The sequence below is a fragment of the Panulirus ornatus genome, chromosome 46 (assembly GCF_036320965.1).
Source record: "Panulirus ornatus isolate Po-2019 chromosome 46, ASM3632096v1, whole genome shotgun sequence".
Classification (NCBI taxonomy): domain Eukaryota; kingdom Metazoa; phylum Arthropoda; class Malacostraca; order Decapoda; family Palinuridae; genus Panulirus; species Panulirus ornatus.
The window spans coordinates 548,380-576,012 of record NC_092269.1 but is presented as its reverse complement, the minus strand read 5'-3'; the positions used below and the strand labels follow the sequence as shown (position 1 = coordinate 576,012).

Genomic DNA, 27,633 nt, shown 5'->3' with positions numbered 1-27,633 from the left:
CCTTTTTTTTAAATTCCACTGCAGTACTATCCAAACCCACTACCTTGCCAGCTTTCATCTTCCGCAAAGCTTTTACTACTTCTCTGTTTACCAAATCATTCTCCTTATCCCTCTCACTTCGCACACCACCTCGACCAAAACACCCTATATCTGCCACTCTTATCATCTAACACATTCAACCTTCAAAATGTGCCTTGCAACCATATAATATTGTTGGAATTGCTATTCATTCAAACACCCATTTTTGCTCTCTGAGATAACGTTCTCTCCTTCCGCACATCTTCATTGTTACAGAACCTTCGACCAATCCCCCACTCATTTCTGCTTCCATCGTTCCACTCACTGGTAAATCCACTCACAGATATCTATAACATTTCACTTCCTCCAATTTTTCTTCATTCAAACCTACATCCTGGTTTACTTGTCCCTCAACCCTACTGAACTTAATACCCTTGCTTTTATTCACACTTACTCTCAACTTTCTCTTTTCACACACTTTTCCAAACTCATTCACCAACTTCTGCATTTTTTCTCTCAAATCAGCCACCAGTGCTGTATCATCAACAAACAGCAACTGACACCTCCCAGGCCTCTCATCGCCAACAGATTGCATACTCACCCCTCTCTCCAAAACTTGCATTTACCTTCCTCACCATCCCATCCATAAACAAATTAAACAACCGTAGGGACATCACACTCCCCTGACACAGACTGACCTTCACCGGGAACCAATCACTCTCCTCTTTTCCTTACTTGTACACATGCCTTACATCCTTGGTAAAAACTATTTACTGCTTCTAGCAGCATACCTCCCTCACCATTTACTCTTAAGACCTTCCACAAAGCACCTCTATCAACCGTATCTTAAGACTTTTCCAGATCCATAAATTCTACATACAAATCGATCTGTTTTTCTAAGTGTTTCTCACACATATTTCAAAACAAACACCTGATCCACACATCCTCTACCACTTCTGAAACACACACACACACACAAACACACACATATATATATATATATATATATATATATATATATATATATATATATATATATATATATAATATATATTTTTTTTTTTCTTTTTTTTGCTTTGTCGCTGTCTCCCGCGTTTGCGAGGTAGCGCAAGGAAACACACGAAAGAAATGGCCCAACCCACCCCCATACACATGCCTTGATTCAATCCACTGACAGCACGTCAACCCCGGTATACCACATCGCTCCAATTCACTCTATTCTTTGCCCTCCTTTCACCCTCCTGCATGTTCAGGCCCCGATCACACAAAATCTTTTTCACTCCATCTTTCCACCTCCAATTTGGTCTCCCTCTTCTCCTCGTTCCCTCCACCTCCGACACATATATCCTCTTGGTCAATCTTTCCTCACTCATTCTCTCCATGTGACCAAACCATTTCAAAACACCCTCTTCTGCTCTCTCAACCACGCTCTTTTTATTTCCACACATCTCTCTTACCCTTACGTTACTTACTCGATCAAACCACCTCACACCACACATTGTCCTCAAACATCTCATTTCCAGCACATCCATCCTCCTGCGCACAACTCTATCCATAGTCCACGCCTCGCAACCATACAACATTGTTGGAACCACTATTCCTTCAAACATACCCATTTTTGCTTTCCGAGATAATGTTCTCGACTTCCACACATTCTTCAAGGCTCCCAGAATTTTCGCCCCCTCCCCCACCCTATGATCCACTTCCGCTTCCATGGTTCCATCTGCTGCCAGATCCACTCCCAGATATCTAAAACACTTCACTTCCTCCAGTTTTTCTCCACTCAAACTCACCTCCCAATTGAATTGACCCTCAACCCCACTGTACCTAATAACCTTGCTCTTATTCACATTTACTCTTAACTTTCTTCTCTCACACACTTTACCAAACTCAGTCACCAGCTTCTGCAGTTTCTCACATGAATCAGCCACCAGCGCTGTATCATCAGCGAACAACAACTGACTCACTTTCCAAGCTCTCTCATCCCCAACAGACTTCATACCTGCCCCTCTTTCCAAAACTCTTGCATTCACCTCCCTAACAACCCCATCCATAAACAAATTAAACAACCATGGAGACATATATATATATATATATATATATATATATATATATATATATATATATATATATATATATATATATATATATTCCCTGGGGATAGGGGAGAAAGAATACTTCCCACGTATTCCCTGCGTGTCGTAGAAGGCGACTAAAAGGGAAGGGAGCGGGGGGCTGGAAATCCTCCCCTCTCGTTTTTTTTTTTTTTTTTAATTTTCCAAAAGAAGGAACAGAAGAGGTCCAGGTGAGGATATTCCCTCAAAGGCCCAGTCCTCTGTTCTTAACGCTACCTCGCTATCGCGGGAAATGGCGAATAGTATGAAAAAAAAAAAAATGTATATATATATATATATATATATATATATATATATATATATATTATTTATATTTTATTTTTTATTATACTTTGTCGCTGTCTCCCGCGTTTGCGAGGTAGAGCAAGGAAACAGACGAAAGAAATGGCCCAACCCCCCCCCCCATACACATGTATATACATACGTCCACACATGCAAATATACATACCTACACAGCTTTCCATGGTTTACCCCAGACGCTTCACATGCCTTGATTCAATCCACTGACAGCACGTCAACCCCGGTATACCACATCGCTCCAATTCACTCTATTCCTTGCCCTCCTTTCACCCTCCTGCATGTTCAGGCCCCGATCACACAAAATCTTTTTCACTCCATCTTTCCACCTCCAATTTGGTCTCCCTCTTCTCCTCGTTCCCTCCACCTCCGACACATATATCCTCTTGGTCAATCTTTCCTCACTCATTCTCTCCATGTGACCAAACCACTTCAAAACACCCTCTTCTGCTCTCTCAACCACGCTCTTTTTATTTCCACACATCTCTCTTACCCTTACGTTACTTACTCGATCAAACCACCTCACACCACACATTGTCCTCAAACATCTCATTTCCAGCACATCCATCCTCCTGCGCACAACTCTATCCATAGTCCACGCCTCGCAACCATACAACATTGTTGGAACCACTATTCCTTCAAACATACCCATTTTTGCTTTCCGAGATAATGTTCTCGACTTCCACACATTCTTCAAGGCTCCCAGAATTTTCGCCCCCTCCCCCACCCTATGATCCACTTCCGCTTCCATGGTTCCATCTGCTGCCAGATCCACTCCCAGATATCTAAAACACTTCACTTCCTCCAGTTTTTCTCCACTCAAACTCACCTCCCAATTGAATTGACCCTCAACCCCACTGTACCTAATAACCTTGCTCTTATTCACATTTACTCTTAACTTTCTTCTCTCACACACTTTACCAAACTCAGTCACCAGCTTCTGCAGTTTCTCACATGAATCAGCCACCAGCGCTGTATCATCAGCGAACAACAACTGACTCACTTTCCAAGCTCTCTCATCCCCAACAGACTTCATACCTGCCCCTCTTTCCAAAACTCTTGCATTCACCTCCCTAACAACCCCATCCATAAACAAATTAAACAACCATGGAGACATATATATATATATATATATATATATATATATATATATATATATATATATATATATATATATATATATATATATTCCCTGGGGATAGGGGAGAAAGAATACTTCCCACGTATTCCCTGCGTGTCGTAGAAGGCGACTAAAAGGGAAGGGAGCGGGGGGCTGGAAATCCTCCCCTCTCGTTTTTTTTTTTTTTTTTAATTTTCCAAAAGAAGGAACAGAAGAGGTCCAGGTGAGGATATTCCCTCAAAGGCCCAGTCCTCTGTTCTTAACGCTACCTCGCTATCGCGGGAAATGGCGAATAGTATGAAAAAAAAAAAAATGTATATATATATATATATATATATATATATATATATATATATATTATTTATATTTTATTTTTTATTATACTTTGTCGCTGTCTCCCGCGTTTGCGAGGTAGAGCAAGGAAACAGACGAAAGAAATGGCCCAACCCCCCCCCCCATACACATGTATATACATACGTCCACACACGCAAATATACATACCTACACAGCTTTCCATGGTTTACCCCAGACGCTTCACATGCCTTGATTCAATCCACTGACAGCACGTCAACCCCGGTATACCACATCGCTCCAATTCACTCTATTCCTTGCCCTCCTTTCACCCTCCTGCATGTTCAGGCCCCGATCACACAAAATCTTTTTCACTCCATCTTTCCACCTCCAATTTGGTCTCCCTCTTCTCCTTGTTCCCTCCACCTCCGACACATATATCCTCTTGGCCAATCTTTCCTCACTCATCCTCTCCATGTGCCCAAACCACTTCAAAACACCCTCTTCTGCTCTCTCAACCACGCTCTTTTTATTTCCACACATCTCTCTTACCCTTACGTTACTCACGCGATCAAACCACCTCACACCACACATTGTTCTCAAACATCTCATTTCCAGCACATCCATCCTCCTGCGCACAACTCTATCCATAGTCCACGCCTCGCAACCATACAACATTGTTGGAACCACTATTCCTTCAAACATACCCATTTTTGCTTTCCGAGATAATGTTCTCGACTTCCACACATTCTTCAAGGCCCCCAGAATTTTCGCCCCCTCCCCCACCCTATGATCCACTTCCGCTTCCATGGTTCCATCCGCTGCCAGATCCACTCCCAGATATCTAAAACACTTCACTTCCTCCAGTTTTTCTCCATTCAAACTCACCTCCCAATTGACTTGACCCTTAACCCTACTGTACCTAATAACCTTGCTCTTATTCACATTTACTCTTAACTTTCTTCTTCCACACACTTTACCAAACTCAGTCACCAGTTTCTGCAGTTTCTCACATGAATCAGCCACCAGCGCTGTATCATCAGCGAACAACAACTGACTCACTTCCCAAGCTCTCTCATCCCCAACAGACTTCATACTTGCCCCTCTTTCCAAAACCCTTGCATTTACCTCCCTAACAACCCCATCCATAAACAAATTAAACAACCATGGAGACATCACACACCCCTGCCGCAAACCTACATTCACTGAGAACCAATCACTTTCCTTTCTTCCTACACGTACACATGCCTTACATCCTCGATAAAAACTTTTCACTGCTTCTAACAACTTTCCTCCCACACCATATATTCTTAATACCTTCCACAGAGCATCTCTATCAACTCTGTCATATGCCTTCTCCAGATCCATAAATGCTACATACAAATTCATTTGCTTTTCTAAGTATTTCTCACATACATTCTTCAAAGCAAACACCTGATCCACACATCCTCTACCACTTCTGAAACCACACTGCTCTTCCCCAATCTGATGCTCTGTACATGCCTTCACCCTCTCAATCAATACCCTCCCATATAATTTACCAGGAATACTCAACAAACTTATACCTCTGTAATTTGAGCACTCACTCTTATCCCCTTTGCCTTTGTACAATGGCACTATGCACTCATTCCGCCAATCCTCAGGGACCTCACCATGAGTCATACATACATTAAATAACCTTACCAACCAGTCAACAATACAGTCACCCCCTTTTTTAATAAATTCCACTGCAATACCATCCAAACCTGCTGCCTTGCCGGCTTTCATCTTCCGCAAAGCTTTCACTACCTCTTCTCTGTTTACCAAATCATTTTCCCTAACCCTCTCACTTTGCACACCACCTCGACCAAAACACCCTATATCTGCCACTCTATCATCAAACACATTCAACAAACCTTCAAAATACTCACTCCATCTCCTTCTCACATCACCACTACTTGTTATCACCTCCCCATTTGCGCCGTTCACTGAAGTTCCCATTTGCTCCCTTGTCTTACGCACTTTATTTACCTCTTTCCAGAACATCTTTTTATTCTCCCTAAAATTTAATGATACTCTCTCACCCCAACTCTCATTTGCCCTTTTTTTCACCTCTTGCACCTTTCTCTTTTTCTTTTTTTCTTTTCTTTTCTTTTTTCATACTATTCGCCATTTCCTGCACCAGCGAGGTAGCGTTAAGAACAGACAACTAAGCCTTTGAGGGAAAACCTCACTTGGCCCACTTCTTTGTTCCTTCTTCTGGAAAATAAAAAATGAGAGGGGAGGATTTCCAGCCCCCTGCTCCCTCCCCTTTTAGTCGCCTTCTATGACACACAGGGAATACGTGGGAAGCATTCTTTCTCCCCTATCCCCAAGGATAGTGGTGTGCAAAGTGAGAAGGTTAGGGAAAATTATTTGGTAAACAGAGAAGAGGTAGTAAAAGCTTTGCGGAAGATGAAAGCCAGCAAGGCAGCAGGTTTGGATGGTATTGCAGTGGAATTTATTAAAAAAGGGGGTGACTGTATTGTTGACTGGTTGGTAAGGTTATTTAATGTATGTATGATTCATGGTTAGGTGCCTGAGGACTGGCGGAATGCTTGCATAGTGCCATTATACAAAGGCAAAGGGGATAAGAGTGAGTGCTCAAATTACAGAGGTATAAGTTTGTTGAGTATTCCTGGTAAATAATATGGGAGGGTATTGATTGAGAGGGTGAAGGCATGCACAGAGCATCAGATTGGGGAAGAGCAGTGTGGTTTCAGAAGTGGTAGAGGATGTGTGGATCAGGTGTTTGCTTGTGAGAAATACTTAGAAAAGCAAATGGATTTGTATGTAGCATTTATGGATCTGGAGAAGGCATATGATAGAGTTGATAGAGATGCTCTGTGCAAGGTATTAAGAATATATGGTGTGGGAGGCAAGTTGTTAGAAGCAGTGAAAAGTTTTTATCGAGGATGTAAGGCATGTGTACGTGTAGGAAGAGAGGAAAGTGATTGGTTCTCAGTGAATGTAGGTTTGCGGCAGGGTTGTTTAATTTGTTTATGGATGGGGTTGTTAGGGAGGTGAGTGCAAGAGTTTTGGAAAGAGGGGCAAGTATGCAGTCTGTTGTAGATGAGAGAGCTTGGGAAGTGAGTCAGTTGTTGTTTGCTGATGATACAGCGCTGGTGGCTGATTCACGTGAGAAACTGCAGAAGCTGGTGACTGAGTTTGGTAAAGTGTGTGAAAGAAAGTTAAGAGTAAATGTGAATAAGGGCAAGGTTATTAGGTACAGTAGGGTTGAGGGTCAAGTCAATTGGGAGGTAAGTTTGAATGGAGAAAAACTGGAGGAAGTAAAGTGTTTTAGATATCTGGGAATTGATCTGGCAGCGGATGGAACCATGGAAGCGGAAGTGAATCATGGGGTGGGGGAGGGGGCGAAAATCCAGGGAGCCTTGAAGACTGTGGAAGTCGAGAACATTATCTCGGAAAGCAAAAATGGGTATGTTTGAAGGAATAGTGGTTCCAACAATGTTGTATGGTTGCGAGGCGTGGGCTATGGATAGAGTTGTGCGCAGGAGGGTGGATGTGCTGGAAATGAGATGTTTGAGGACAATGTGTGGTGTGAGGTGGTTTCATCGAGTAAGTAATGTAAGGGTAAGAGAGATGTGTGGAAATAAAAAGAGCGTGGTTGAGAGAGCAGAAGAGGGTGTCTTGAAATGGTTTGGGCACATGGAGAGAATGAGTGAGGAAAGATTGACCAAGAGGATATATGTGTCGGAGGTGGAGGGAACGAGAAGTGGGAGACCAAATTGGAGGTGGAAAGATGGAGTGGAAAAGATTTTGAGTGATCGGGGCCTGAACATGCATTAGGGTGAAAGGCGGGCAAGGAATAGAGTGAATTGGATCGATGTGGTATACCGGGGTTGACGTGCTGTCAGTGGATTGAATCAGGGCATGTGAAGCATCTGGGGTAAACCATGGAAAGTTGTGTGGGGCATGGATGTGGAAAGGGAGCTGTGGTTTCAGGCATTATTGCGTGACAGCTGGAGACTGAGTGTGAACAAATGGGGCCTTTGTTGTCTTTTCCTAGTGCTACCTCGCACACATGAAGGGGGAGGGGGATGGTATTCCATCTGTGGCGAGGTGGCGATGGGAATGAATAGGGGCAGGCAGTGTGAATTGTGTGCATGGGTATATATGTATGTGTCTGTGTGTGTATATATATATGTGTACATTGAGATGTATAGGTATGTATATTTGCTGTGTGGGCATTTGTGTATGAACATTGTGTATGGGGGTCGGTTGTGCCATTTCTTTCGTCTGTTTCCTTGCGCTACCTTGCAAACGCAGGAGACAAAGCAAAACAATAATAATGATAATAGAATATATATACATATATATATATTTTCCAAAAGAAGGAACAGAGAATTGGGCCAGGTGAGGGTATTCCCTCAAAGGCCCAGTCCTCTGTTCTTAACGCTACCTCGCTAATGCGGGAAATGGCGAATAGTTTGAAAGAAAGAAAGAAATATATATATATATATATATATATATATATATATATATATATATATATATATATATATATATATATATATACACACATGTGTGGCGAGGTGGCAATGAGAATGAATAAAGGCAGGCAGTGTGAATTGTGTGCATGGGTATATATGTATGTGTCTGTGTGTGTATATATATGTGTACATTGAGATGTATGGGTGTGTATGTTTGCGTGTGTGGACGTGTGTGTATATACATGTGTATGGGGGTGGGTTGGGCCATTTCTTTCTTCTGTTTCCTTGCGCTACCTTGCAGATGCGGGAGACAGCGACAAAGCAAAATAAATAAATAAATAAATAGATATATATATATATATATATATATATATATATATATATATATATATATATATATATATATATATATATATATCCCTGGGGATTGGGGAGAAAGAATACTTCCCACGTATTCCCTGCGTGTCGTAGAAGGCGACTAAAAGGGGAGGGAGCAGGGGGCTGGAAATCCTCCCCTCTTGTTTTTTTTTTAATTTTCCAAAAGAAGGAACAGGGAAGGGGGCCAGGTGAGGATGTTCCCTCAGAGGCCCAGTCCTCTGTTCTTAACGCTACCTTGCTGATGCGGGAAATGGCAAATAGTTTGAAAAAAAAAATATATGTGAACGAATGGGGCCTTTGTTGTCTTTTCCTAGCGCTACCTCGCACACATGAGGGGGAGGGGATGTTATTCCATGTGTGGCGAGGTGGCGATGGGAATGAATAAAGGCAGACAGTGTGAATTGTGTGCATGTTTATATATGTATATGTCTGTGTGTGTATATATATGTGTACATTGAGATGTATGGGTATGTATATTTGCGTGTGGGGACGTGTATATATATACATGTGTATGGGGGTGGGTTGGGCCATTTCTTTCGTCTGTTTCCTTGCGCTACCTCGCTAACACGGGAGACAGCGACAAAGCAAAATAAATAAATATATAAATAAATAAATATATATATACTTCCCACGTATTCCCTGTGTGTCGTAGAAGGCAACTAAAAGGGAAGGGAGCGGGGGCTGGAAATCCTCCCCTCTCGTTTTTTTTTTTTTCCAAAAGAAGGAACAGAGAAGAGGTCCAGGTGAGGATATTCCCTCAAAGGCCCAGTCCTCTGTTCTTAACGCTACCTCGCTATCGCGGGAAATAGCGAATAGTATGAAAAAAAAAAAAAAATATATATATTTATTTATTTATCTTGATTTGTCGCTGTCTCCTGCGCTAGCAAGGTAGCGCAAGGAAACAGACGAAAGAATTGCCCAACCCACCCACATACACATGTATATACATACACGTCCACACACACAAATATACATACCTATACATCTCAACGTATACATGTATATACACACACAGACCTATACATATATACACGTGTACATAATTCAGATATATATATCTTTTTCTTTCATACTATTCGCCATTTCCCGCATTAGCGAGGTAGCGTTAAGAACAGAGGACTGGGCCTTTGAGGGAATATCCTCACCTGGCCCCCTTCTCTGTTCCTTCTTTTGGAAAATTAAAAGAAAAAAAAGAGAGAGGGAAGGATTTCCAGCCCCCCACCCCCTCCTCTTTTAGTCGCCTTCTATGACACGCAGGAATACGTGGGAAGTATTCTTTCTACCCTGGCATTGTATGAAGCCTTATGTTCTGTAAGTAATAATGACAGCATGACGAAATTTTATTACAGGAAGTAGTTTCCATAACAGTAATATACTACCATACTTTAGGTAAACAGCCAGCCATATTAGCACTCTGCAGTATTGTAGAACATTAACCAGTGTGCTACAGCATATTTTGATTGATAATTCATGGCTGGCAAAACCTTGGTGTCTGTTGTAGTGACATCAACTTACCCTTCCGGCTCACCTCCTTATTCCAGAGGGGATTGTGAACCCATGGATGGTGATGTTCCTCTCTCTACTTGGTGTTTTTGCCATGGGATTCATCGTGTGGCTGGGAACTTACATGTATCTCAAGAGTTACTACTAGTGACACCAACTGCTCATTCTTCTGTAGCTCCTTCATTAAGCTGTTACCAGAAAATGGTGGGAGAAGTCAATTTCTTGCATTTTGTTATTTTTGTATTTTTCCTAATCTTTTTATCTTATTCATATTATGTTTCTTTTAATTTCTTGCATTATGCTTATGCAGAAAGTACTTTTATATTGCAGTATATTTGTTTGCCAGCTGTACCCACTTGCCTGTAGCATTTCTTAAAGATTTGAGTTATGTAACTGTTTCTCTGGCTTACTGATAGTTTTTGCTTGTGTTTGCATGTTACACAGTATGTTAGTCAAGTTTTCAGGTGTTGCAATACATCCCAATGTTTCTATTTTCTAGTAATAAGATTTATATGATTTGTTGATATATTCTGCCTCAGATATTACTCTTAGGTAATCTTTGTATTTACTGAAGATGCAATGTATAAAAGTATCTGCTTCCTATAAAATCTCAGTCTAGTTTAGAGGGAAGCCCTGGTGTAGTATGCTAATTCTTCATGTTTTCAGTCATGCATTATTACTACTGAGAATTTAGCACACACAGTTTTATATACTCGTAATTCAATATTGTAAGAATAATTTCTAGTCCTTTATGTTTGAACATATATCTTTTGCCATATATATATATATATATATATATATATATATATATATATATATATATATATATATATATATATATATATATATATATATATACATATATATGAAATTGTGATCATTTTCACATCTGCTTACAGGTGGTGGCTTAACAGCTGCTGGGCTACTTGTGTTACTTCTAGCCTTCATTGGCTTTGGAGTGGGAATATACTATGCTTATATGTGCCTCCGAGCTCGCCCACTCCGACCAAAACAACCCACTGATTCTGAACATGGTCCTCTGATAACGCCTGACCCTGATGTTAATGGTAATCATGAAGATGCTCCTCTGGAAGCTTCTGCACCTGTAGACGATGTTGGTAATACTAAACACAAGCTACCTTTGGATGAGCCTGATGCCAGCAATACTGTCAAGTCACCAGTTTCTGACCTTAATGATGCTAACAAACATACTGGGTCTCCTAAAGATAAGGATGATATTCTTGTTCCAATTGAGGATGAAGTCCCACCAGCCAAACTTATACATGAAAAAGAAGCTATGCCTACCCTAAACCATGTTGCTCCTCTAGGCTTTGTTGCTCCAACTGTTATAGTTCCTCAGGATACTTCAGATCATCATCCCCTGCCAAAACATACCCAGGATCGACCAGATGCTGAGGTACATCCCTCAAGGAATACTCCGGCACCAGTCTATGTGCCAGTGCCTTGTTTGAAAAAGCCAGTAATAAGTGATGAAGAAGATGGTTTACTCATGCAGGAATGTCTCCCTGAAGATGATAGTCTTGATCCAGACCAATGTCCTAAGCTCACTCCACCTGGATCTCAAGAGGAAGTTCCAAATACTACTCTAAATGAGGAACCTATAGCCAACAATACTCCTGCCTCTGATCCCTCTAACATTGTGGTTCCTCAACCCACCCTTGAGAATGCACAGCCTAAGGCCCCAGCTGAAAATCCACCATCCACAGCAGTCCCTGAATCTGCACAACTTGTACCTGCATCTCACTCACCAGAGCCAGAAATAATTGTTGCAGCTCAGCAGGAGCCTGTTGATGTGCAAAAGGAAAATCTTTCACCAGTGGAAAAAGCAATAGAATCTGTTCCACTTGATGTTTCAGTTGATGTTGAACCTTCTCCTGCACTCATGAAAGAGGATGTTGAACAGCTTCAGCCAGTTCAAGATGCTGAGGACTCAGTACCTACAAAAGAAGTGAAACATAATGACCCAGTGGAAAACACCACTGGAGACAAGGACTTAGAACCAGAACTAAAAGCAGTCCATCCCGAAGAACCTGCACTGATACAGGAGTCTCCTGATGAGTCAAATAAGGCTCTAAGTACTCCTCTCCAGCCAGATGATTCCATGAATGTTCCAGAAACTGAAACAGCAAAACCCCTTCCAGAAACATCTGAGAAGACCCCCGAAGAATCAGTGGAATGCTCTCCAGTAGTGTATTTGGAAACCAGCCAGCCTCTCGAGAAATCAAGATCCAATTCTGAATCCAGTGTATCATCCGAAGAGGCTGTACCTCCCTACACAGAAGAAATTAGTGAAAGGAATCCTTCCTCAATTGAAGCAGCTGAAAGTTCTGATGTGGTAAGCCCAACAACTTCATTAGTGTCTTCCTTGGATGGAGATGAACAGCCACAAGCAGCTGACAGTTGTGAACCAGTTTTGGTTTCTGATTCTTCTTTGGAAATATCTACAGATGTTCCTCCAGAGGCTTCCTCTGGCATTCCTCCAGAGACTTCCTCTGAAATTCCCACTGAAGATTCCAGTGATTCTGTGGGGAATTCTTTCAATAGTCCAATAGAGTCTCAGTCTGATGACTTCGTACATGCATCCTCTGACATCCCTCTGGAGTCCTCACCAGATATTCCACTAGAGTCTTCTGATGTTCCCTTGGAAGCATATATTCCAGGTTCTGATAATCAGTATGATCTTGATCTAGTTGAAGAAGATGACACTTCTCTACCTGTTATTAAAGAAGAGGGTAGTGCTGATAATGAATCTGAGAGTAATGAAACTGATAGCAGTGAGCCAGAAGTAAGTGAATATTCATTTTCCTCAGGCCCATCTGCACCCTCAACCTCAGTTATTCTTGCTGATGAAGTTAGTTGCAGTTTAGAGCCTGAAGTAACTAAATATCTGGTAATACCAGAAGTGGAAGTGTCTCACGATACAGATCTTGGAGAATCAGATCATGCTGATGATGATCAAGATGTTGATTCTGTTTTGTTACCTGAGGTAGGTAATAGTGAATCTAACAAGCCAGCTGTATCTATTGCAAGTGATGAGGGTGAAATAAATTCATCTAACCCATACCCATCAAAAGAAGAACCTGATTCCTCCTCAGTTCTCCCTCAACCATCTGTGGAAAATACAAAGCCAAGTAGGGTAACGCTAGAAGACTCAGCTGTGCTTGAAACAGCTGCAGTTACAACTTCCAATGACTTGAGTTTACAGTTACCAGATTCTACAAGCACACTTTCTAATCAAGAAGAATCAAGTTCAGAAAGTTCTGAGGTAGAATCTGATGGAGAACAAGCTGAACCTGATGTAAGAGAGGAAGAAGTCAAAGTACCAACAGCTGTCCACAAAGAACCTTCAGAGTGCATTACTACTGCTGGTGTACCCACAGTATCATCAAATCCTCCAATTTCCTCTGTGGCTAATGATTCAGGATCTCCAGTGTTAGTATGTGATCCTAACCCACAGAATTCTCACACTGCACAAATGCCTAATAAATCTGTTGAAGATAATTCTGGTTCTACAGAAGAGAATGTATCATCATCATCCCCTCCCTCAACCCCATCTGACTTGTCTGATGAGGATATACCAATATCAACCCCTAAGAAATCTAAGATTCCTAGACTAGTTAATCATAATGAGTCCTGAGTGTGTATCAGTCAATGTTTACAGGAATGATAAACAAACAGTGGTGTTTTTAAAATTACAAAAATTTTGGCATATAATCATGGATATAAAAGTTGTTTAATATTCAGAATTTCCACAGAATATTAGAAAACACTTCTGACATACTTTGCAGGCTTAAGATAGCTATCAGCTTATGGTCACAATTGAAAACTGAACAAGGTTTTGGACCAGTAAACTGTAGAAATCTTACTTGCTCCTCTGCAGATAAGTTTCCATATGATTTATCTTGTAGCTAATTACACTGGATAGTGTAATTTACTGTCGTTAGTTTACAATTTGACATATAACTAAATTTAATTTCACTTGGAATATTAAGAGTGTTCTTTTATGATGAATGTCTCAGCTATTAGTCACTTATCAGCCTTAAAGTGTGCCAAAAGAGAAACTATCTTATTGCTTGCCATTAACATTCATTTTAGTATACGTACAGGAGAGAACAGAACAGTGTTAGATTGCAGAAGAATGTCCATAGAATTCTATATAAAGCATCACTTATCATACCTTCACGTTATAGTGTTGGAGGTGTTGCATCACAGGACTTTTCTTGTAATCTCAAAGGGGAACCAGTATATGTTGATGCTTTCGATGAAATTTTTTAATTGAAGAATGGTATAGTAAGTCCAAAATTTTGCAAATATGGGAAAGTTGTAAAAGCGCTTTGTGTTTACTTTATTGTACTGCTTACGAAATGTATATGTTACATGTCACATGTAGGAAGCATAAGCCAAACTTAAGATTACAAGTGAGTTTTAAAAGCAACGTCTGATGCATACTCTTTTATAGGATGTAGATAATTTGTTTATTAGGATACCTTTGATCAGCTGCTAGTATGGAGCTTTTTGGGCAAAGATTGATGCCTGGCATGATATTGCATACTTAAAGTTTATAGGCAAATGTAGAATGTTATTGGACTGTTGAGGTATCCTTATAGCAATCAGCCTGAGACACCACTTTATCTGACTAAATCTTTACATGATTATGTTGAATTTGTACCTTAAGATTTTTATGTATCATTTGTTCAGGAAATGATATACTGTTTTTGGATAATGGCTTTATAAGATGGAAATAATTCACCTGGAAAAGTTGTTGATGTATTCTATTGTTTAAGCTTTATTGTACTGTTAAATAACTGTATGATATATAATGGTTGCATATAGGAAGAATGATGAGCAGTTCTTAAAATTATAAAGCTCAGCTTTGTTATTTTTGAAAAGTACATCAGAGAATTGTTATAAAGTAAGAATCGCACTGCTGTATATCTGTACTTTTGTAAGGAGCTTTCTGCATTGGGGTTTGTGTAGCAATGAGTTATTTGCTTTTCAGAAACATATTTCAAGATCTTGTATTTTGCTTTATTTTTAATTTTATACTATGTCTTAGGGGTGAATTACAGAACTCAGTTTGACCAGAGTATATGGTAGGTATGTGTGGTATTTGATGAACATTTTACCTTTTAGCTTTCACTTTCAGGGCTTCTTTTTTCACTTACCACAGCAATTTTGAATGTTGCTCTTCAATTAGTAGCCCATATGAAGGGCTTATCATGTCTGAGGATTTTTTGTTTACATTCAAATCTATGTTATAAATGAAGAAAACTTAACATGCCATTATTACCTCAAACATTTACAGAAAGCCATCCATTTTTTATTATGAATTGTATGTATTGTTAAAGTTATACAGTGTCTAATAATAAAGAGTATAGAGTATGAAAATTATTTCATGAATGTAAAGATCATTTTTAGTGGTAGAGCAGTGTAGCACTGTTGATTGTCATAAAAAAATTATTAGAGTACCAAAATTATTTCAGTACTCTAGTGATCATTTAGTTGTAGAGCAGTGTAATGCTATTGTCAGAACATAAGCTTCTGTAATGAGGACCACGATAATGTTAGTTTTGCTTGTAACATTTTTCAAAATTTCTCAGGTGAAATGTCATAACTTTTATGATATATGCTGAATGCAAAGTGTAATTACTTCTATGTAGGAAATACCAACAGTCCTTCAGGTTTAGCAGGTCACTGTGGTACTTTTTATAATTCTTTTAGTGACATCCTAGGACACAGTACAAAAATATGTTGATAGAAGCTGTGAGTGTGTTTCATTTAAACTGAGAACTGTGATACGTACAGTGTCATGTTTATCCAGGTTTCTGTCTAAAGTTAGATTTTATGATGTGAAAGACTGATTGAATTTACAAGAATGGTCACAAATGAACTTTCATATAATTGATTTCAAGTTATTTGAATAGCATCATTGGGAATAGAATTCTGTCATCATTTTTCCCTCTTTGCAATTTTTGCAATGATCTTTTCAGTTATTGCCTTTTTCTGAATGAGCATTGTGCATAGCATATATTTCACTACACAACACTAAATATGAGACCAAAGAAAGAACAGACAGTTTTATGACTAATAATAGAAATATTCATTGGTTACAGTATTGCTTACTTTCATCAAGTGTTCTGTATTTACAGATATGAGTAGATGAAATCCAGTATGTAAAACTGCCAGTACATCATGAATTTTTAGTCCTGAAGAATCATTTACTTACTCCACATGAATAGACGAATTCTTAGTTTTTATATAACAATGCCATTTTTCAAAAATTTTTATCATTCATTTTATAATCATCCCTTAAGTGTACCATTTTCATTCTTTAATTATATAATGATTGTAACTTTTTTGTATTTTCTTGCACCTCTCCACTCCATTCTATCTATCATCTGTAGCTCATCAATCTTCTATTCATTCCATTACATGCTTTTTCTTCCTATTTTTTTCTCCCTTGTGTAAAGATATATATATCATTTGTAAGCACTACTATGTTTAATTTTTCTTCTTTCCCAGAGGTTTATCATTTTCATATTTGCTCACCATTTCCTGTGTTAGCAAGATAGTGCTGGAAACAAACAAAGAATGGCATCATTTCTTTGCATCCACTTGTTGTCATGTTCAGTGCACCAAAACGAGATCTCCTTATTCACAGCTGAACCCCACAGACCTTTCCTTGGTTCCCCCAACCACATCACAAGCCCTGGTTCAGTTCAATGACAACATATCTCCTCCAATCTCTCTATCCCTAGCATGCCTCTAACTGTTAAAGCCTCTTTCACTCCCTCCTTCCATCTCCTTAATCTCCCCATCCCCCTTGCTCCCTCCACTTCTGACAATTACATCCTTTTGATGAGTCGTGTTTTGCTCACCCTCTGTGTCCAAACCATTTCATCACATTTTGTTCAGCTGTTTCAATCATACTCTGTTAACTAACACACTTTTCTCTTACAGTGTCTTTCCTTGAACAGTCTACCTTCCTCATGCCACTTATTGTCCTCAGGCATTTTATTTCCTACATATCCATCTTCTCCTATTCTTCCTCATTTACAGCCCCAAATCGTATCCACACAGCATTATCAGGACTACTGTAGCATCAAAAAATATCCATCTTTGCCCTCACAGGGAGTAACCTCTCTTTCCAAACACTTTTAGTGTACCTAGGACATTTGCCCCCTTACCCACCCAATAGTTCACTATATCTCCCATTGTTCCATCCAATGCCATGTCTATTCTCAGGTATCTAAATCACTTTTCTTTCTCTTTTATATTTGAATTCAAATGTGTGATCCTGCAACTTGAATTTCGGGCAATATTACCAGCAAGAACATCTAACTGAACATGTTAAAGCAAGTAAACCAGAATATTTATCACTTTTAAGCAAAATTTACTTTGGGTGTTAATTTCGAAATAAGGTCATTTCTTTAAGATTTGATGAAGAAAAATATTTCTTTAAGATCTGATGAAGAAAGTATGCAATGGTGTGCTGAAATTCATGTGGAATTAATTTGAGCTTCATTTACCTGACTTTACTTGCCTTAGGACTCTGGTCTAATCTGTAGGACCTGAAATTGTTGTGTATTTTTCTCTTTTTAACGTCTGTGTGAACGTATTATTAACATCCATAAGAAGAGAAGATACAATTGATATACTGTCTCTAATCTTACAGTAGTTTGCAACATTTATAATCTGTTTTCAGTTTACATACCATGGATAATTATGCTGTGCTGTGCAGTACTAATGAATAATATCATGTATTTTTCATTATCTTTCTTTGGTATTGGCACTATCACAAGACTGACATCTCATATGCAGTAACTGAATTATGTTTTGCACAATAATTTATATGTTTCCTTGTACAGATGTATTCAATTTATATTAACCAGATTGAAATATGAATTATAGTTATTCCTTCAGTAAAGAGAAACTATACTTAAGCTTCATAAGCTTTATTTGTTTAAGAAGCACATCTTGTATTGTTGTTGTGGAATAAAGAAATATTTCAATATAGCAATTTTAGAAAAGAAAGATCAATGTATTCATAATTCCTGTTCCTTTACAATAGCCCTGAATGTTGATCATATTATAGTTGTATGCTGGAAGAGAGTCTTCATATTTCTCATTGCTACACTGATGTCACATACATTTGAAAATGGTGCCAGATCTGTGATGTGGATTTATGGGCTGCTTATGCTACCATAAGTTTTACACAAAGGCACTCTTGTGATAGTAAAGGTTTTACCAAATGCTTTTTACAAGATGGTATTGGGTTTATATCCACTATTTTATTACAAGTTTTATATACTTTTTTATTAAGGTAAGATTAACTCATGTGATTGTTCTCTATCTTTTGACAACTACTGACTTCTTTCTACCAGAACATTTATGCTAAAGCACTGTTCTCATACATAACTGAAACTGACACTTAATCATGCTATGGTGTCATTTCATATGTCCAGTACTGTATTATGCTAAGCATGCTTGGCAATGTACAGTGAAATTTAATAGGGATGAAACCTTTTGCTGTTAAGCATTGTGCTTGATGAGCACTTTCTTGTTCTACTGTGTAGTATATATATATATATATATATATATATATATATATATATATATATATATATATATATATATATATATATATATATATATATGTTATCCCTGGGGACAGGGGGGGAAATAGTACTTCCCATGTATCTATTGCATGTTGTAGAAGGCAAACTGGAAGGACAGGAGTAGGAAGCTGGAATGCATACACAGATGTTACCATACTTTTCTGAAAGTGAATGGAAAACCACTTTCTGAAAGGCTGTACCATTATCAAGGGATGGAAAGAACTACAGTGCTGTAGAGGACTTCCTTATTCCGATGGAGTCCATCATTTCTGTACCTGTGTTAGGACTATATAATAATGACGATAATGATAATACATATTTATGTTATTGCTATAAAACCCCAGGACCCCTTTTATGGGGCTCCTGAAACTTTGATTCTGCACTCCAAACAGGAGCTTGAAAATGCTGGACTTGTTTGGAGCAAGAAGTTTGTTAATGAGAATATACTCCTTGTCATCCATTAACAATGTCAAAGGCAGATCTCCACTTGCAGTACAGCCATCTGTAATCAGAGTTTGGTAACACAAGTTTTGTGGACAATATGTTGTGTGAGGTGGTTTGATTAAGTAATGTAAGGATGAGAGAGATGTGTGGTAATAAAAAGAGTATGGTTGAGAGAGTAGAAGAGTGTGTATTGAAATGGTTTGGTCACATGGAGAGAATAAGTGAGGAAAGATTGACAAAGAGGATATATGTGTCAGGAGGTGGAGGGAACAAGGAGAAGTGAGAGACCAAATTGCAAGTGGAAAGATGGAGTGAAAAAGATTTTGAGTGATCGGGGCCTGAACATGCAGGAGGGTGAAAGGCGTGCAAGGAATCGAGTGAATTGGAACGATGTGGTATACCGGGGTCGACATGCTGTCAATGGATTGAGCCAGGGCATGTGAAGCGTCTGGGGTAAACCATGGAAAGTTCTATGGAGCCTGGATGTGGAAAGGGAGCTGTGGTTTCGGTGCTTTATTACATGACAGTTAGAGACTGAATGTGAACGAATGGGGCCTTTGTTGTCTTTTCCTAGCGCTACCTCGCACACATGAGGGGGAAGGGGGTTGTTATTTCATGTGTGGCGAGGTGGCGATGGAATGAATAAAGGCAGACAGTATGAATTATGTACATGTGTGTATATGTATGGAGAAAAACTGGAGGAAGTGAAGTGTTTTAGATATCTGGGAGTGGATCTGTCAGCGGATGGAACCATGGAAGCGGAAGTGGATCATAGGGTGGGGGAGGGGGCGAAAATTTTGGGAGCCTTGAAAAATGTGTGGAAGTCGAGAACATTATCTCGGAAAGCAAAAATGGGTATGTTTGAAGGAATAGTGGTTCCAACAATGTTGTATGGTTGCGAGGCGTGGGCTATGGATAGAGATGTGCGCAGGAGGATGGATGTGCTGGAAATGAGATGTTTGAGGAAAATGTGTGGTGTGAGGTGGTTTGATCGAGTAAGTAACGTAAGGGTAAGAGAGATGTGTGGAAATAAAAAGAGCGTGGTTGAGAGAGCAGAAGAGGGTGTTTTGAAATGGTTTGGGCACATGGAGAGAATGAGTGAGGAAAGATTGACCAAGAGGATATATGTGTCGGAGGTGGAGGGAACGAGTAGAAGAGGGAGACCAAATTGGAGGTGGAAAGATGGAGTGAAAAAGATTTTGTGTGATCGGGGCCTGAACATGCAGGAGGGTGAAAGGAGGGCAAGGAATAGAGTGAATTGGAGCGATGTGGTATACAGGGGTTGACGTGCTGTCAGTGGATTGAATCAAGGCATGTGAAGCGTCTGGGGTAAACCATGGAAAGCTGTGTAGGTATGTATATTTGCGTGTGTGGACGTGTGTATGTACATGTGTATGGGGGGGGGGTTGGGCCATTTCTTTCGTCTGTTTCCTTGCGCTACCTCGCAAACGCGGGAGACAGCGACAAAGTATAAAAAAAAAAAAAAAAAAAAAAAAAAGTGTATATGTATATGTCTGTGTGTGTATATATAAGTATACGTTGAGATGTATAGGTATGTATATTTGCATGTGTGGACGTGTATGTATATACATGTGTATGTGGGTGGGTTGGGCCATTCTTTCGTCTGTTTCCTTGCGCTACCTCAGTAACGTGGGAGACAACAACAAAGCAAAATATATATATATATATGAATAAATATATATATATGATGGGACAAAGGGGATTTCCCGTGTATATATTTATTCATACTTGATTACCGTTTCCTTCCATAGCAAGGTAGTGCCAAGAACACACAAAGAAAGGCCGCATTGGCTCGCATCCATTCTGCAACTATTATGTATGATGCTCTGAAACCACATCTCTCTATCCACAACTATTCCCCACAGACCTCTCCATGCAAATAGTACACAAGCATGAAGAGTATAAAAGATGTGGATAAAACCTGCACATATATAATATACATATATACCATGCATGTTCACTATTTCATGCTTGAATGAGGCACCATTGGAAACACAAGACTGAGTTTTATAGCAGAAAGACCTTGCTTGACTCCATCCTGCTTCTTTCAGAAAGTTTTATGGTTGGGAAGAATTTCCAGTCCTGCTACTCCCACCCCAATTAGTTGCTTTCTAGGACATGCAAATGTGCCAGCAACATTATTTCTTTCCTGTTACCATGTGTGTGTATATATATATATATATATATATATATATATATATATATATAGAAAAAGTTATTGCGTATCAAGGAAAGATATTTTCATAATTAATTTTACCAACACATTTCTTTTGTGAATAGTATTGTAACAGGTCCAGTGAAAAATTATAAACAATATGCCATTGTATGATATCACAGAAAATTAAAAGAAGCTATGGTCTTATTTTTATTTGGACAAATCACTAGGTCTAGCAGCAAGTTGTTTGATAATACTAATAAATCTTTTGTATACTTGAAAATTGTTACTTGGTTTATGTTTTGCGTGATTGGTTAAAAGCTCTCTGTAGGTATGTAGTTTGTCAAGTTCCTTATTCATGCTCATTAAGATTGTGATTATAAGTTATTTGGTTAGCTTGCTTGACACATGAATTAAGACTTTTTTTCTCCAGTATTTGTTTGTGAGTCAGTTATCAAGGATGTTATATGATAATTAGGTAAGTCTGTCAGTTGTAAGTATTTATTCTGTTTCATTTTTTAAAATTTCTACCAGTTATAAGTATGGCTTTGTTATAAGGTCAGTTATAGATAATGTTACTCTGTCTGTTAGGAAGTGATGTAGCAAAACAGATTATTTATTATTTCAGTTTGCTATTTGCTTTCATCATAACACTCTGTGTATTATGTATACTTTAATTGTATCATGTTAGCACCATATACAGTAACATTCTTATAACCTGACATCTGATTATTCAAAAGTTCCAATAACTTTTAAACTGTATCTAAGCCAAATTTAAGTGTGGTAACTTGCTTTGTAGCCTGAGTTATAACAGCTGAACTTAAGTATGATGACTAGTTTTAGAGCCTGAGTTATAAAGGCTAAACTTAGGGCGATAATTTGTTCTGTAGCTTGATTTATAAACAAACTTTAATGCTATAACTTATTTTGGAACTTCAGAAGCCTGACTGAGTTCAGATCTGACTGCTACGATACAGTAAGCCAAGATGCTCAAAGTGACTTTAGCCAACTCGGAGTTCTAAATACCAAGTCTGATTATATGTTTGATAGTGCCTAAAGCATGGATGTGCAGGGTGTATCATTTAGCATTTCATAGGCTTCAAATGCAGGAATGTCAAGTTTGTGTGGATTTGGATTTGTGAGTTTTGCTTTTTCTTCAAATGTATGCCTTTCAAGCTGCCTTGAGATGATGCCTTACATCCTGCGATATCTGGTGCTTTATTGAAATCAGAGAAGATGCAAGATATTATGCCGAAGTAAGAAATTAGATTATAGAAAATATCTTACATAGTAAGAGTGTAGAGGATGTGTGGATCAGGTGTTTGCTTTGAAGAATGTATGTGAGAAATACTTAGAAAAGCAAAATGGATTTGTATGTAGCATTTATGGATCTGGAGAAGGCATATGATAGAGTTGATAGAGATGCTCTGTGGAAGGTATTAAGAATATATGGTGTGGAGGCAAGTTGTTAGAAGCAGTGAAAAGTTTTTATCGAGGATGTAAGGCATGTGTACGTGTTTGGAAGAGAGAAGGATTGGTTCTCAGTGAATGTAGGTTTGCGGCAGGGGTGTGTGATGTCTCCATGGTTGTTTAATTTGTTTTATGGATGGGGGTTTTTAGGGAGGTAAATGCAAGAGTCCTGGAAAGAGGGGCAAGTATGAAGTCTGTTGGGGATGAGAGAGCTTGGAAGTGAGTCAGTTGTTGTTCGCTGATGATACAGCACTGGTGGCTGATTCATGTGAGAAACTGCAGAAGCTGGTGACTGAGTTTGGTAAAGTGTGTGGAAGAAGAAAGTTAAGAGTAAATGGGAATAAGAGCAAGGTTATTAGGTACAGTAGGGTGAGGGTCAAGTCAATTGGGAGGTGAGTTTGAATGGAGAAAAAACTGGAGAAGTGAAGTGTTTTAGATATCTGGGAGTGGATTTTGTCAGCGGATGGAACCATGGAAGCGGAAGTGGATCATAGGGTGGGGGAGGGGGCGAAAATTTTGGGAGCCTTGAAAAATGTGTGGAAGTCGAGAACATTATCTCGGAAAGCAAAAATGGGTATGTTTGAAGGAATAGTGGTTCCAACAATGTTGTATGGTTGCGAGGCGTGGGCTATGGATAGAGTTTGTGCGCAGGAGGATGGATGTGCTGGAAATGAGATGTTTGAGGAAAATGTGTGGTGTGAGGTGGTTTGATCGAGTAAGTAACGTAAGGGTAAGAGAGATGTGTGGAAATAAAAAGAGCGTGGTTGAGAGAGCAGAAGAGGGTGTTTTGAAATGGTTTGGGCACATGGAGAGAATGAGTGAGGAAAGATTGACCAAGAGGATATATGTGTCGGAGGTGGAGGGAACGAGTAGAAGAGGGAGACCAAATTGGAGGTGGAAAGATGGAGTGAAAAAGATTTTGTGTGATCGGGGCCTGAACATGCAGGAGGGTGAAAGGAGGGCAAGGAATAGAGTGAATTGGAGCGATGTGGTATACAGGGGTTGACGTGCTGTCAGTGGATTGAATCAAGGCATGTGAAGCGTCTGGGGTAAACCATGGAAAGCTGTGTAGGTATGTATATTTGCGTGTGTGGACGTGTGTATGTACATGTGTATGGGGGGGGGGTTGGGCCATTTCTTTCGTCTGTTTCCTTGCGCTACCTCGCAAACGCGGGAGACAGCGACAAAGTATAAAAAAAAAAAAAAAAAAAAAAAGTGTATATGTATATGTCTGTGTGTGTATATATAAGTATACGTTGAGATGTATAGGTATGTATATTTGCATGTGTGGACGTGTATGTATATACATGTGTATGTGGGTGGGTTGGGCCATTCTTTCGTCTGTTTCCTTGCGCTACCTCAGTAACGTGGGAGACAACAACAAAGCAAAATATATATATATATATGAATAAATATATATATATGATGGGACAAAGGGGATTTCCCGTGTATATATTTATTCATACTTGATTACCGTTTCCTTCCATAGCAAGGTAGTGCCAAGAACACACAAAGAAAGGCCGCATTGGCTCGCATCCATTCTGCAACTATTATGTATGATGCTCTGAAACCACATCTCTCTATCCACAACTATTCCCCACAGACCTCTCCATGCAAATAGTACACAAGCATGAAGAGTATAAAAGATGTGGATAAAACCTGCACATATATAATATACATATATACCATGCATGTTCACTATTTCATGCTTGAATGAGGCACCATTGGAAACACAAGACTGAGTTTTATAGCAGAAAGACCTTGCTTGACTCCATCCTGCTTCTTTCAGAAAGTTTTATGGTTGGGAAGAATTTCCAGTCCTGCTACTCCCACCCCAATTAGTTGCTTTCTAGGACATGCAAATGTGCCAGCAACATTATTTCTTTCCTGTTACCATGTGTGTGTATATATATATATATATATATATATATATATATATATATATATATATAGAAAAAGTTATTGCGTATCAAGGAAAGATATTTTCATAATTAATTTTACCAACACATTTCTTTTGTGAATAGTATTGTAACAGGTCCAGTGAAAAATTATAAACAATATGCCATTGTATGATATCACAGAAAATTAAAAGAAGCTATGGTCTTATTTTTATTTGGACAAATCACTAGGTCTAGCAGCAAGTTCTTTGATAATACTAATAAATCTTTTGTATACTTGAAAATTGTTACTTGGTTTATGTTTTGCGTGATTGGTTAAAAGCTCTCTGTAGGTATGTAGTTTGTCAAGTTCCTTATTCATGCTCATTAAGATTGTGATTATAAGTTATTTGGTTAGCTTGCTTGACACATGAATTAAGACTTTTTTTCTCCAGTATTTGTTTGTGAGTCAGTTATCAAGGATGTTATATGATAATTAGGTAAGTCTGTCAGTTGTAAGTATTTATTCTGTTTCATTTTTTAAAATTTCTACCAGTTATAAGTATGGCTTTGTTATAAGGTCAGTTATAGATAATGTTACTCTGTCTGTTAGGAAGTGATGTAGCAAAACAGATTATTTATTATTTCAGTTTGCTATTTGCTTTCATCATAACACTCTGTGTATTATGTATACTTTAATTGTATCATGTTAGCACCATATACAGTAACATTCTTATAACCTGACATCTGATTATTCAAAAGTTCCAATAACTTTTAAACTGTATCTAAGCCAAATTTAAGTGTGGTAACTTGCTTTGTAGCCTGAGTTATAACAGCTGAACTTAAGTATGATGACTAGTTTTAGAGCCTGAGTTATAAAGGCTAAACTTAGGGCGATAATTTGTTCTGTAGCTTGATTTATAAACAAACTTTAATGCTATAACTTATTTTGGAACTTCAGAAGCCTGACTGAGTTCAGATCTGACTGCTACGATACAGTAAGCCAAGATGCTCAAAGTGACTTTAGCCAACTCGGAGTTCTAAATACCAAGTCTGATTATATGTTTGATAGTGCCTAAAGCATGGATGTGCAGGGTGTATCATTTAGCATTTCATAGGCTTCAAATGCAGGAATGTCAAGTTTGTGTGGATTTGGATTTGTGAGTTTTGCTTTTTCTTCAAATGTATGCCTTTCAAGCTGCCTTGAGATGATGCCTTACATCCTGCGATATCTGGTGCTTTATTGAAATCAGAGAAGATGCAAGATATTATGCCGAAGTAAGAAATTAGATTATAGAAAATATCTTACATAGATAATGAAGTGGTAGAGGATGTGTGGATCAGGTGTTTGCTTTGAAGAATGTATGTGAGAAATACTTAGAAAAGCAAATGGATTTGTATGTAGCATTTATGGATCTGGAGAAGGCATATGATAGAGTTGATAGAGATGCTCTGTGGAAGGTATTAAGAATATATGGTGTGGGAGGCAAGTTGTTAGAAGCAGTGAAAAGTTTTTATCGAGGATGTAAGGCATGTGTACGTGTAGGAAGAGAGGAAAGTGATTGGTTCTCAGTGAATGTAGGTTTGCGGCAGGGGTGTGTGATGTCTCCATGGTTGTTTAATTTGTTTATGGATGGGGTTGTTAGGGAGGTAAATGCAAGAGTCCTGGAAAGAGGGGCAAGTATGAAGTCTGTTGGGGATGAGAGAGCTTGGGAAGTGAGTCAGTTGTTGTTCGCTGATGATACAGCACTGGTGGCTGATTCATGTGAGAAACTGCAGAAGCTGGTGACTGAGTTTGGTAAAGTGTGTGGAAGAAGAAAGTTAAGAGTAAATGGGAATAAGAGCAAGGTTATTAGGTACAGTAGGGGTGAGGGTCAAGTCAATTGGGAGGTGAGTTTGAATGGAGAAAAACTGGAGGAAGTGAAGTGTTTTAGATATCTGGGAGTGGATCTGTCAGCGGATGGAACCATGGAAGCGGAAGTGGATCATAGGGTGGGGGAGGGGGCGAAAATTTTGGGAGCCTTGAAAAATGTGTGGAAGTCGAGAACATTATCTCGGAAAGCAAAAATGGGTATGTTTGAAGGAATAGTGGTTCCAACAATGTTGTATGGTTGCGAGGCGTGGGCTATGGATAGAGTTGTGCGCAGGAGGATGGATGTGCTGGAAATGAGATGTTTGAGGACAATGTGTGGTGTGAGGTGGTTTGATCGAGTAAGTAACGTAAGGGTGAGAGAGATGTGTGGAAATAAAAAGAGCGTGGTTGAGAGAGCAGAAGAGGGTGTTTTGAAATGGTTTGGGCACATGGAGAGAATGAGTGAGGAAAGATTGACCAAGAGGATATATGTGTCGGAGGTGGAGGGAGCGAGGAGAAGAGGGAGACCAAATTGGAGGTGGAAAGATGGAGTGAAAAAGATTTTGTGTGATCGGGGCCTGAACATGCAGGAGGGTGAAAGGAGGGCAAGGAATAGAGTGAATTGGAGCCATGTGGTATACAGGGGTTGACGTGCTGTCAGTGGATTGAATCAGGGCATGTGAAGCGTCTGGGGTAAACCATGGAAAGCTGTGTAGGTATGTATATTTGCGTGTGTGGACGTGTGTATGTACATGTGTATGGGGGGGGGGGGGTTGGGCCATTTCTTTCGTCTGTTTCCTTGCGCTACCTCGCAAACGCGGGAGACAGCGACAAAGTATAAAAAAAAAAAAAAAAAAAAAAAAAAAAAAGATAATGAAATCTGAAGGAACAAGACAATTTTGCCTTGTGGTCTAAGTCATATATATTTGGAAAGCAATTATGGTTTAGTGATAATTACAGA

General features: G+C 39.1%; 1 protein-coding gene across 8 annotated transcripts in view; it reads left to right on the top strand.

Moving 5' to 3' along the window:
* The window catches only part of LOC139763032 (uncharacterized), an 86,482-nt gene extending 68,213 nt beyond the window's left edge, over positions 1–18,269 (top strand). For 6 of the 8 annotated variants that reach the window (XM_071688564.1, XM_071688568.1, XM_071688565.1 and 3 more), the window contains one exon: positions 11,114–18,269. In XM_071688564.1, coding sequence (XP_071544665.1) covers positions 11,114–13,872 — 2,759 coding nt within the window. In that variant the 3' untranslated portion in view covers positions 13,873–18,269. Of the gene's footprint in view, positions 1–10,252; positions 10,419–11,113 lie in introns of all 8 variants that reach the window. The other 2 variants (XM_071688569.1, XM_071688570.1) reach the window with 1 other exon arrangement.
* The last annotated feature ends 9,364 nt before the right edge of the window (positions 18,270–27,633 follow it).